At 37.2% G+C, this 12609-nt stretch overlaps 1 protein-coding gene across 1 annotated transcript in view; it reads right to left on the bottom strand.

Annotated features, from left to right (window-relative positions):
* The window catches only part of LOC148950856 (uncharacterized), a 198549-nt gene that overhangs the window by 3732 nt on the left and 182208 nt on the right, over positions 1-12609 (bottom strand). Inside the window, exon 21 of the mRNA XM_089090933.1 lies at positions 4446-4618. Coding sequence (XP_088947059.1) covers positions 4446-4618 — 173 coding nt within the window. The remainder of the gene's footprint in view (positions 1-4445; positions 4619-12609) is intronic.

Below are 12609 nucleotides of genomic sequence, written 5' to 3'. Positions count from 1 at the left end.
TTTGAACATGGAAAAAAGAATAGAAGGGGAGAACACCTTATCAAATTCTGGAGATACAGCGATTTAGTCATTACAAACACACTGTTCAAGCACAGACCTCGCCGTAAGACATCCTGGACCTCACCGGATGGAAAAACTAAAAACTTAATAGACTACATCCTCGTGTCTAGACGTTGGAAAACGTCTGTCCTGAACACAGTCACGCTAGCCGGTGGCGACTTTGACAGCGACCACTCGCTTGTCATGTCTAAGTTCAAACCAAGACTTAAAACAGCATCAAAGTTATCTCAGAAAACCCCCAAGTTTCGAGTAGATCTACTGAAAGACGAAAACACAACTATGACCTATATCACCATTCTATCCGAAAAAATTTCGGAGCTCACGTCGAGATCTACACCTATCCTGTCTAAGGAAGATACTGACAACCTGGTGACTAGCAGCACAAATATCATATGTGATGTCACTCATTCCACACTGGGTACCCAACAAAAATTCACAAACCTTGGATAACAAACGAGATCATTTCACTCTGTGACGAAAAGCGCCAACTCACGAACAAGCAAAATAAAGAAAGTAGGGACCGGTACAAGCAACTCAAACGAGCTGTTGAGAAATCCATCAGACGGGCTCATCGTGCTTTTATTAAAGAAACGTGTGATCAATGTGAATCGGCCTTCAAGAAAGGAGACCCCCACTACATGTTTAGAAGAGTACGGGAATTGGCCAAAAAGAAGGACATAAAAGCGTTCTCCCTTCTCGACGAACATGGAAACCAAATACAATCCACAGACGGAATCCGTTCACGATGGAAAAACCATTTTTAAAATAAACTGAATCTGGACATCCACCCAGACTCAACAATTCTCAACACTTTCCCTATAACTTCTACAGATCCAAGTCCTCCCCCTCTTCACTCTGAAATAGAAGCAGCTATCAGAGACTTGAGAACAAACAAAGCTGCCGGCCCCGATGGAATCCAGCCCGAACTACTGAAAGTAAACTGCAAACCACTCCTTGACCTTTACCACAAAATTGCCACAGCTGCTTGGGAAGTATGTCACTTCCCCTCACCCTGGTGCGAAGCCAGGATAATTCCCCTGCATAAAAAAGGCTCTAAAGCTGTCTGCGACAACTACCGCCCAATAAGTCTTACCAGCCACGCAGCAAAAATCCTCACCAGAGTCATGCTCGGGCGTATACGAGCCATTTCCTCACTGGTCATTCCGGAATACCAAGCCGGCTTCCGACCTAATAGATCAACATTTGATCAAATATTCACTGTTCGGCAGATCATGTAAAAGTATAGCGAACTTGGCCGCAGCATCTACCACCTTTTCATAGACTTTAAACAAGCTTTTGATCGGAAATGGAGAGAAGGTCTATGGCACATCCTTCTTCACTTTGGCATCCCATCCAACCTGATCTCACTGTTCAAAGACATGCATAAGAAGTTCAGTAGCCACCTCATGACGGGAGAGGGACTTACCGACAGCTTCAAAACCTCTACCGGAGTTCTTCAAGGTTGTCTAATATCACCGGAGCTGTTTAATCTCTTCCTAACTGCAGCCCTTTTACTCACAGATAACCCACCCGGCGCCCTTGTCGGAGGAGTGATGATAGACAAACTGGCATATGCTGATGACATAGTCCTAATAGCCGAGTCCCTTCAAGATCTACAATCTTAGGCTAACAGCGATCACTGGTCCACCAACCTCTTCGGGATGGCAATCAACACCTCAAAAACGAAAGCCATGCGTTGTTCACGCAAATTCGATTCACAGGTAAATCTCAGCCTTCAGCTTGGTAAAGGTAAAATTGAGTGGGTGGAAGGCTTCACCTACCTTGGGAGCTTACTTACTTATGATAACAACCAACTCAAAGACATCAAGAGACACCTGACACTTGCAAACTCCAGTTTTAAAGCTCTGATGCCCATTTGGAGGAATAAGAACTTAACAACAACTCTCAAAACAAGACTTTTCTACTCCCTCATTATTCCGATCGCCATCTATGCCTGTGAATAAAAATGACAAGCGAAAGATGTTTGACCAACCTGACCAACCAAATGATGTATTTACTTCTTTTTGATATCTTTTGAATTGTAAAAGAACCGAATAATTTGGAAAAAAAAGAATTCAAGCTTTGGTAAAAGGAAATTAAAAGAAAATCTCATTGTGTTTCTGTTGAACATTATCATTTTTGTTTAAGTGTTCTGTTCAAACTTAAGTTCTTTTGAAAAAAATATTCTGACGATATACAAATTTTTCTATTAGGTGTAGCTATGTGAATTTTAGGCGAACTTAGCATGACAATATAAAGTGAAATGAAAGTGCCAATTGGAAAAATATAATATCTTGCGTCTTGTTGATTCAGTTTTAGTGCCAGTATTTTATTTTATGTTCTTGTTAAGTGTAACTTTGTTTGAGGATAGAAAATCGTTTTTTTTTTTGGAAAAAAAAAGATTTTGAAAACCCCGGGGAAAATCTGTAAACATTGAAAGGGGGTTTTTCTGGGTTAAAACCAATAATTAAAATTCTAAGTATATGTCAAAAGGTTCACTTCCTAGTCAAATCCCATTTCCTTGATAACTAAATTAATTCTGAATATTTGCTGTAATTCCTAGAAGTTAACAAATTAAAACTAGAGCAGTTCTTTCAAATGGCCGGACGTGTATCTGAATAACGTATAAGTTACCAATTTAGATTATTTGAGTCAGTTTGAATTCTGTATCTGTCCTCGCCATATGTACATTCACTGTATTATATGTATAAATAAAAATTTTATACTCTAAACATAAACTATGTGATGGTTAGAGATTCTAGATATCCTCCACCGGTAGAACCCAGATAAAAGGCCAACGCTACCATAAGGCCCTAAAGAGAAGAAGTCTTGCTTCACAGAGAAGTAGATAATTCACAGAGAAGTGAACACAGAGAGAGTTTACATTCCTTTATCTTACTTATTATGACAGGTTTCTAAGGTTATTTAGAATACAGTTTTTCTTTGTCTTAGTTTATTCAAGGTTTCAAACATGTATTAAGAGGACTTCATTTAGCTCCCAGAAAACAGGTATATCGACACTTAAAAAAAAAAGAAGAAGAAAATTCCATTCTCTTTCTTGTTTAACAAAAAAGGGGTATAACTAAATTGGCACCAGGGTACCCAGGATGGGCCTCTGTGAATCTAAAGTCAGGGCAGGAATTTCATAATTTTTACAACTAGGAAACAAGACGTCAAAACCGGGTGCGCCGATTGGTAATTTCGATAATTTATTTAGATTTCAGACTTCAGCAAGAATTTTCAAGATATATTAGAAATTCCAAGATGCATATAGGAATCAAGTCTTTCTAAATGCCTTTAATTCCTTCCAAATCGAATTAAACTATTCTTTCCAAGTGAACTCCATCCCTCTCCAATACATAAAAAAAAACAATTATCTTAACAAGACCTACAATTTAAGCAATCTATTAGTTCTCAGTAAATAACAACTAACACAAATAAAGTAATGTATATAACCCGGTAGCACATTCAATGAGTATCGATGGGATTATTAATAAAACCTTTGTGCTATGAAACGGTTGCCCCCTCCCCTCATGAGCTAGAAATGTAAATCCATAAAAGTAAAAAAATATCTTTGCGGTTCAAAGTATTCATCGTTCCTCTAACCAAGGAAAAATCCAGGAAGAAAATTTGCCCTACCCCTCAGGACTCAGTTTAAAATTATCAGAGTTGAAATCCAATTTATTGAATTTCTTCGGGTTCCAAAATTAACAAGCTACTATTTATAAGTTTGGTTGCCTTTAAATCCCAGAACTAGCAAACTACTTCCCCAATTTTAGAACCTAAAGAGTACTAATCCGGATGCTAAAGACCCAATTTTAGTGACCCCCCCACAAAAAAAAAAATTTCATCCAGATAACTACTTTTCCAAACTCATGTTCAGCCTGTACATGTAGTCTGCAGATGTAAACACCTGTTAGCTGTTTGTAAATATTCTTAAATTCCCGCTAGGTTGCCCCTTATATTACGACAAATTTCATTTTAGAAAGATGTTCAGTTTTGACCGCTAGTTGCAGTGACTGCACAAGAATAGGACGTTTTCAAAAGAGAGCTGGACAATTCTTTTCATCTTCTGTCTTTTCACATTATACAGTAGTGTTGTTTGGAACGTCCTTTACAAGGCAGCAGCTACCGATGCAACCACGATAGTTCTGTATTTTTATTGTTTATAATTTTTCTTAGTGGCTTTTTCTATTCCTTTCTTTTCTATTTATTTGCTCCATTTCTTTTTCACATTTCTCTTAGCGAGAAAGAATAAACTTATCTTACCTTCAAATTCATCCCCCCCCCAGAAAAAAAAATTGTGTAAAACGCATAGAGCATGGCAAAAAGTGGTCCAACATAACATCTGCTTGAAAAACGCTTACTGGAATAAATAAACTTACAAAAGACAAATCCAAACCAGTTAAGGGCTCGGCCTTGAGGTTGAAATCAGAACACGAAGATAAACTTAAATTCTGCGTCCCTTCGGGCAGAGGACTCCTCTCTGGGACAGTTGAAGCGTCCTCTCTGACTTCATTCTCAGTTTCACTCTCGGCTAGGTCAATGATTTCTATGTCTTAAAAAAAAGAATTAAATGACATAAGAAAACGTAATAAAATTTAAAATTAAATAGACCTATTAATTTGATAAAACTAAATTGAAGACCCCACTGGCTATACATGACATTTGATGAAAAACGAAAAGTTTTTTTTGTGTGTTGGAGAATCGACTTGTTATTCGTTTCATCAAATGGTTGAAAATCAACCTGGGTCTCTTGATTTTCTTAAATATTTTTTTATTTTTCCATCAAACTTAAAATATCATCATGGTTGCAGCGATAACTATAAACTAGTAACAACATTAAATAAAAAAAACAGGTTTTTTTTTTTTACTAAAAGTAAGGAGCAACATTCAAACTTAAACGAACAGAAATTATTACGAACATGAGGGGGTTCGCCTCCAAGTCAATACCTCGCTCTTTACGATAAAGTTTTTTTATTGCTTTCAAAAGAACTATCTATTCTAATTAACCAGCCTTTGTGATTCAGGGGTTTGTGATTCTAACAAAATTAGAACTTTATAGCGTAAAGAGCGAGGTATTGACTAGGGGCGAACTCCCTAATATACGTAATAAAAATATGCGAACATAGAAGTTCGTTATGAAAGTTAATTCGTAAGTTACGTCAGAACAAAATTTCGAGAAAGCCATTTAGCCAAAAAAAGTAGAATTAATATGAAAATTTCATTTTAATTATTCAGCTACAATGAGCCAAAATCAAAGTTGCATTAATTCAAAACGTTCAGAAATTAAATACAATAAAAACAAGTTTTTTTAACTCAAAGTAAGGAGCAACATTAAAATTTAAAACGATCATAAATTATTCCGTATATGAAAGGGACTGTCCCCTCCTCAACCCCTCGCTCTTTACGCAAAAGTTTTTCATTGTTTTAAAAAGTAAAGCTATGAGACAGTCAAACTTTTAGCGTAAATAGCAAGGCGTTGAGAAACAAAAGAACTGTGGGTTATTGGTATCAAAATTCATTTGTTTAGAGTTTCGATTACTATTCAGCCGGGTCGCTCCTTACTTTCGTTAGCGCGAACTGTTTGATCATTTAGGAGACCATCATTTGGTGTCTATAGCACGCAAAAGCCTTCTTTCTGCTTTTTTTTTACCAAATTTTCTGCTTTTTTTTAGTGTCAAGAGACATGGTTGAGTTTTGACTGTCGTAAGGATGTTCTTTAAAGTTTAGCCATTCATACCGAAAATGTCGGAAAACTATTCAGAAAAAATGATTGGATTTTACAAAAGAATTTCCCTGACAGATTTTATAAAACTAAAAGGAGCAAAAATAAACGTTTATCCAATGGTAAAATAACAAGGGTATTAGCAGTTCGGCAGATATTTCCAAATATACAAACTAATTTGTTTTTAATATTCTGCTTTTCTATAAGTATTTAAGACAGGTATGCAAAAAAACAACTAGTCATGGCACTTGGAAGACATTTTGGATTTTCCTGTCACTTTCTGGCTAAAGATACTGGCTAAGTCTTTTTCAGGATAAGTATACGAAAATAAACTGGCCTTGTAAACTAAGGAGAATTTTTCAGGCTGAAACGGGTGAGCCAGATGTACGGGCATTATTTGAAAACAATCAGAAATTAAATAAAAAAATAAGTTTTTTCAACTGAAAGTAAAGAGCAACATTAAAACTCAAGACGAACAGAAATTATTCCGTATATGAAGGGGTTGTCTCTCTCGTCAATACCTTGGTCTTTAGGCTAGAATTTGACTGTTTGTTCTAATTTTTTTAGAATGGCTCCTAAAACACAAGGGCCTTTTCATTAGAAAAGGAAGCTTTTTTAAAAAATGTTAAAAAAATAAGGCGAAAGAGCAAGACAGTGAGGAGAGGGGTAACCCCTTCATATACGGAATAGTTTTCAATTCGTTCTGATTTTTAATATTGCTCCATACTTTCAGTTGAAAAACTTGTTGTCTTTTTATTTTATCATAGGCAGCATCGATAAATAAATGAAACCCAAAACGAACAGAAATATTAATAAGTAACCGAGTCAAACTCAAAACAAGCAGAAATTAACATAAGTTGGGTGCAAAACCCCTATGCCTTCCCAAGGCCCAAACAAAATTTGCACTTTACTGAAAAAATACAAATGAGTGTGCATTGTACATGTGCATTGAATGTGCATTAATATACATATACTGATACTTAGTAATCAAAATGTTAATATTATTTGATTTATTAAAGTTATAAAAGTAAAAACCTTTATTTTTTTTTCAGTAAAGTGCAAATTTTGTTCTTGCCTTGGGAAGGCATAGGGGTTTTGCGCCCAACTTATGTTAATTTCTGCTCGTTTTGAGTTTGACTCGGTTATTCATTGTAATTTCCGTTCGTTTTGGGTTTCATTTATTTATCAATGCTGATTTGTGGTATTTTCACGCTTGGTAGATTATTTGATTTTATTTTTGCTCATTTTTTGTTTAATGGAGTTCTTTACTTTTTTTTGAAAAACTTATTTTGTGGAAAAAGTTTTTTTAAAAAGCCTTTTATATTTATTAATTAAAAAAAACATTTTCCACAAAATAAGTTTTTCAAAGAAAAGTAAAGAACTCCATTAAACAAAAAATGAGCAAAAATAAAATAAAATAATCTACCAAGCGTGAAACTACCACAAATAAGCATCGATAAATAAATGAAACCCAAAACGAACAGAAATTACAATACCCCTATGCCTTCCCAAGGCCAGAACTAAATTTGCACTTTACTGAAAAAATATGAATGTTTTTACTTTTATAACTTGAATAAATCAAATAATATTAACATTTTGATTACTAAATATCAGTACATGTATATTAAACTGACAATGCACATTCATTTGTATTTTTTCATTAGAGTGCAAATTTTGTTCTGGCCTTGGGAAGGCATAGCGGTTTTGCGCCCAACTTATGTTAATTTCTACTCGTTTTGAGCCTGACTCGGTAATTATTGTAATTTCTGTTCGTTTTGGGTTTCATTTATTTATCGATGCTGATTTGTGGTAATTTCACGCTTGGTAGATTATTTGATTTAATTTTTGCTCATTTTTTGTTTATTGGAGTTCTTTTCTTTTCTTTGAAAAATTTATTTTGTGGAAAATTTTTTTTAAAATTAATTTCTGTTCGTTTTATATTGACATAGTCTTTTCAGGGGAAAATATAATAATACTTTAAATCTTTTCGTTTTTTAAGACTTTATAGTTTGGCCTGCTATTTGTATGCTGGAGAAAAATTTTCAGCAATTTTTAACAACATACACCCTTTTAAAAATCTGGACACAAATAGTACAGTTTAATTTAGTTTCATACCTCCTCTAGTTGACCTGAAATGGATAACTTAATACCATTCGCAAAAAAAATCTGTTTACTTTCTTTGATAGCTTGGATACACTTACGCTATTTCGATTTGATTAAATTTTAAGAGCAGAAATGGGAGGGTTGGTGTGGGAGGGTTGATGTGGGAGGGTGGGAGTGGAAGGGGGATTAGTTGCCCTCAAATCACTTTCGACTATTAAAAAGGGCATCAGCCCTTTCTGTTTTCAATGGAAAGCTCCCTTTTCGAAGTTCCCACGACAACTTCTTCGATACGAAGTGCCCAGGTCTAAACAACAACACCAACAAAAAAATAATACATAATACCCCCTTCGATTTTTATCTAAAGATGTCAAGCCTTTCAATCACTTTCGACAATTAAAAAGGGCACTAGACCTTTTAATTTCCAATCGAACGAGACCGTTTGGAATCGACAACGCTTTCTATAAACACCTTATATGCCCCCAGGGCATAAATTACAAACCTTACCCTAAGGTCTGTTAGGATGGTTGTCATCCTCTAAAACCGAATTTCCAGAGTTTTCAACTACGTTAATAACTTACAACCCTTGTCCTGAGTGCTGGGGGGGATGTCATTCTCAAAGACCTAATTACCAGAACTTTCTACTACGTTGAACAAAATGGCTATCGGAAAATTTTGATTGGATGTGTTTGGAGGAATGGTGGGCGTGAGAGGGGGGTTAGTTACCCGACAATCACTTTCGACTATTACAAAGCGCACTATCCCTCTCAATTTCAAATTGAATGAGCCCCTTTTGAAGTTTTACGACAACTCTCTATAAAACCTTATATGCCCCCAGGGCAGAACTTACAACCTTTGCCCTTGGGGCTCTGGGGGGTTTGTCATCCTTAAACACATAATTTACAGAACTTTCAACTACGTTGAACAAAATAGCTATCTCTTAACTCTGATTGAATGATTTTGGGGAAATGGTAGGCGTAAGAGGGGGGTTAATTACTCTCCACTCACTTTCGACTATAAAAAGGGCAATTCCAATTTCCAATCAAATGAACCATTTTTGAAATTTTTATAACACCTTTCTAGATAAACTTTATATGCCCCCAGGGCATAACTTACAACCCTTGCACTGAGGGCTCTGAGGGGGTTATCATCCTACAAGACTTAATTTCCAGAACTTTCAACTACGTTGAACAAAATGGATATCTCAAAATTTTAATTCGATGTGTTTGGGAAAATGGTGGGCGTGAGAGGGGCGTTAGTCGGGTATCCAATCACTTTCAACTATTAAAAAAGGCACTAGCTCTTTCGATTTCCAATTGAATGAGCCCTTTTGAAGTTTCTATAACAACGCTTTCGATAAAAACCTTATATGCCCCCAGGGCATAACCTACAACCTTTGCCCTGTGCGCTGTGGGGGGGGGTTGTCCTCCATAATGACCTAATTTCCAAAACTTTCAACTACGTTGAACATAATTGCTATCTAAAAATTTTGATTGGATGCGTTTGGGGAAAAGGTGGGCGTGAGAGGGAGGCTAGTTGCCCTAAATCACTTTCGAATGTTAAAAAGGGCACTAGCCCTTTGAATTTCAAATCGAATGAGCTCTTGTTCAATTTTTTTACGACAAAGATTTCAATAAAAACCTTATATGCCCCCAGGGCATAACTTATAATCCTTGCCCTGAGGGTTGTGGGGGAGTATCCTCATCAAAAATATATTTTCTATCTGGAAATCAACTACGCTGAACAAAATGGCTATCTAAAAAAATTTATTGGATGTGTTTGGGGGAACGCTGGGCGTGGGGGGGGGGGCTAGTTGTCCTCCAATCACTTTTGTCTATTAAAAAGGGCGCTAGTCCTTTGAATTTCCAGTCGAGTAAGCTTTTTTTGAAGTTTCTACGACAAAGCTTTCTTTAAAAACCTTATATGCCCCCAGTGCATAACTTAAAACCCTTGCCCTGAGGGCTGTGGGGAGTGTCCTCCTCAAAAAGATATTTTCTATCTGGAAATCAACAACGCTGAACAAAATGGCTATCTCAAACTTTTGATTAAATGTGTTTGGGGAAATGGATGTTGGGGGAGGACTAGTTGCCATCCAATCACTTTCGACTATTGAAAAGGGCACTAGCCCTTTGAATTTCCAATCGAATGAGCCTTTTTTGAAGTTTCTACGACAACGCCTTCTATAAAAACCTTTTATGCCCCTAGGGCATAACTCAAAACCCTTGCCCTGAGGGTTGTGTGGGAGTGTCCACAAAAAAACACATTGTGCCCACATCGTTTTTTACTTAGGCAGCACTAGCACGCTGCCTATGATACTTCCGTGTTCGAGGAAAGCATTAAAATTGGATGATATCTACTTTCGAGCATGCTCTTTAATATGGCCCAATTATGCAAGCAAAAATTTTCCTTGGAACGCCGCTAGGTGGCTTAAAATACAAGATGGCGGACGAAAATATGAGTTTTTCAAAAAGAGGAGACATGGCCCTTCAAATAAGTTAGTTTGGGGTAACCGATAGCACAGCTTCCGATTTTAAGCTAAAAAACTAACCTAAGTTGTAGTGCGGCTAAGGGCCTCAAATCCAAGACGACGGTCGAAAACACGAAATTTTCAAAATGAAAAGATACGATCGCTCAAATAGGCCAGTAGGACGTAATCGATGGTAGAAGTTTCGAATATGAACGTAAGACTAACTTGTACTGTAGTGTTGCTAGGCACTTCAGATTCAAGATGGCTGTCAAAAAAATACAAGTTTTGTTAAAACAAGAAGTAATCACTTCAAATGGGCAAATTAGGAGCAATCGATGCTTCAGATTCTGAAAACGCAAATATATGCACATAAATAAATTTAGTTGACGTCGATCCACTTGGGGTCTAAAATTAGTTGACCCGTTGATCCGCTCTGGGGGTTAAAATCGAAGATAGCGGAAGAAAATGTCAGTTTTCCGAATCAATCGAGGTTCATGATCCCCATATAACAGGCTGGAGTGAAGTAATTAATGCAGCAGTTCTTGGTCTTTTGTCGTAGAAATGTTTCGTTCCTAAATTCATTCACGTCGTCGCAGTCTTGTTTTACGTCGTATGTCTTCATGACAAAGCGTTCAAGGTCGTGTACTTGCAGTTCTGTCACTTGGGAAGGCTGGTTTGTCAGTTGAAGGAAAGTCTCCGTCAGTCCTGGTATATTTTGCCAAGTCACAAATAATTGCCTCTTTGAGTGGTGGATAAAAGGAGAAACCGTATTACATCTTGTAAACACGTGAAAGAACCAAAGTGCCTGTAATTTCGTCGGGCCGAGTGATCGAACTATTTCGTGAATGAGAACGTACTTTAGGTTGGTACCGCCACCAAACGCAATCAATAGTTTGGATACTCCAATGCGATCAAAGCATGAAGTTGCAATCACAATCACGTCTGTGTCCACTGTTCGTATGAGAAGCAACGCATGTCATTGTAAGACTGTGTCACAAGCGTGGAGCAAAAGGCGGGTGTCAGCCTCTTCGTGTGAACATAACTGGATGAGCTTCTGCTCTTCGAATGCCTAGTTAGCTATGCGCTTATTTCCAGTAGTGCAATGTAATTTTTTTTACATTGGAAATCTTTTCACGACAGCAGGGGACAGCAGGTTAAACAAGTCTCTCTTGTTTGTATCTACTTACAGGAATTCTTTCCACTCCAATGGGATTTGTGTGTTTGGAACAACATTTAGTCGTGAACCCTTGCCTCTCTGGCTTCTGACATACAACTTTAGACTTCCCAATCTGTAAACATGGAATACGAGGTCAAGTATCTCGACATACCTGAGCCGAGAGTCTATCAGGAGAAAATACACGTTTTCTGCATACTCTCCGAAGGTCTTCAATTTCCTTGGGTTCAACATTTGCATCAGAGCAGTTCCGTCTGTCAGTTTCGCTGTAACATTTGGAACTTTATCCTCAGCAGCCTGGGGTAAGCTGATTAAGACATCTTCAAGTTCATCCCTTGTTGCCAGCACGAATCTGGCCATCAGTCGTCAAAGCCGGTGGATATTGACTGTTTTCGTGTTAAGAAGGAACCCATGTCGCCTCCTCGAGCAACACAGCCAACGTAAAGTGCTCCAAACAGTGATACATCATTTCTAGCGGCACTGAGCTGAGTTTCCACTGAGGTTGGTCTTTTCTTCTTAGACCCTCCAAATATGGCAATGCATCTCTTAACCAACGGAGCTGTTATTAGTTTGGAGCGTTCAACGAGGCGTTCCTCCACAAACTGTTCGTACTGCTATTTGCCCAGGGTGTTGAGGCTTGAAATCGGTTTTCCTGGTTCAACAACGATATTCGTAATTAAAACAATGACATCTGTCATCCTTTCCAGAAAAAGATTCCTAGATGACAGGTTGAACAAAAGCTGTCGACATGGAGGCAAATTTAAGCCGTTTGCAATGCGTCATGTTTGAACTAACGAGTGATTTTTTTGTGCTTTTTTTTAATTGTGAATATTGGTTTTTCATGCCAACTGGATGTATTTTTTTTTAGTTTAGTATTAAAATGCTTCTTTTCTTATTATTATTCAGAACAATATAAGGAATTCCAGACATTATTACTTTAGTCAACTCTTACTGTCATATACTAGTGCCATCGATTACCCCGGACGGGCCTATTTGAGCGGTCTTGTCTTCTCATTTTAACAAACTCGTATTTTCGTCCACCATTTTGAATTTGAGGCACCTAGCGGCACTACGGTACAA

Source organism: Artemia sp. Qi Xiang Cuo, chromosome 6 (assembly GCF_049724085.1).
Source record: "Artemia sp. Qi Xiang Cuo chromosome 6, ASM4972408v1, whole genome shotgun sequence".
Taxonomy (NCBI): Eukaryota; Metazoa; Arthropoda; class Branchiopoda; order Anostraca; family Artemiidae; genus Artemia; species Artemia sp. Qi Xiang Cuo.
This window is presented reverse-complemented; position numbering and strand designations above follow the sequence as displayed.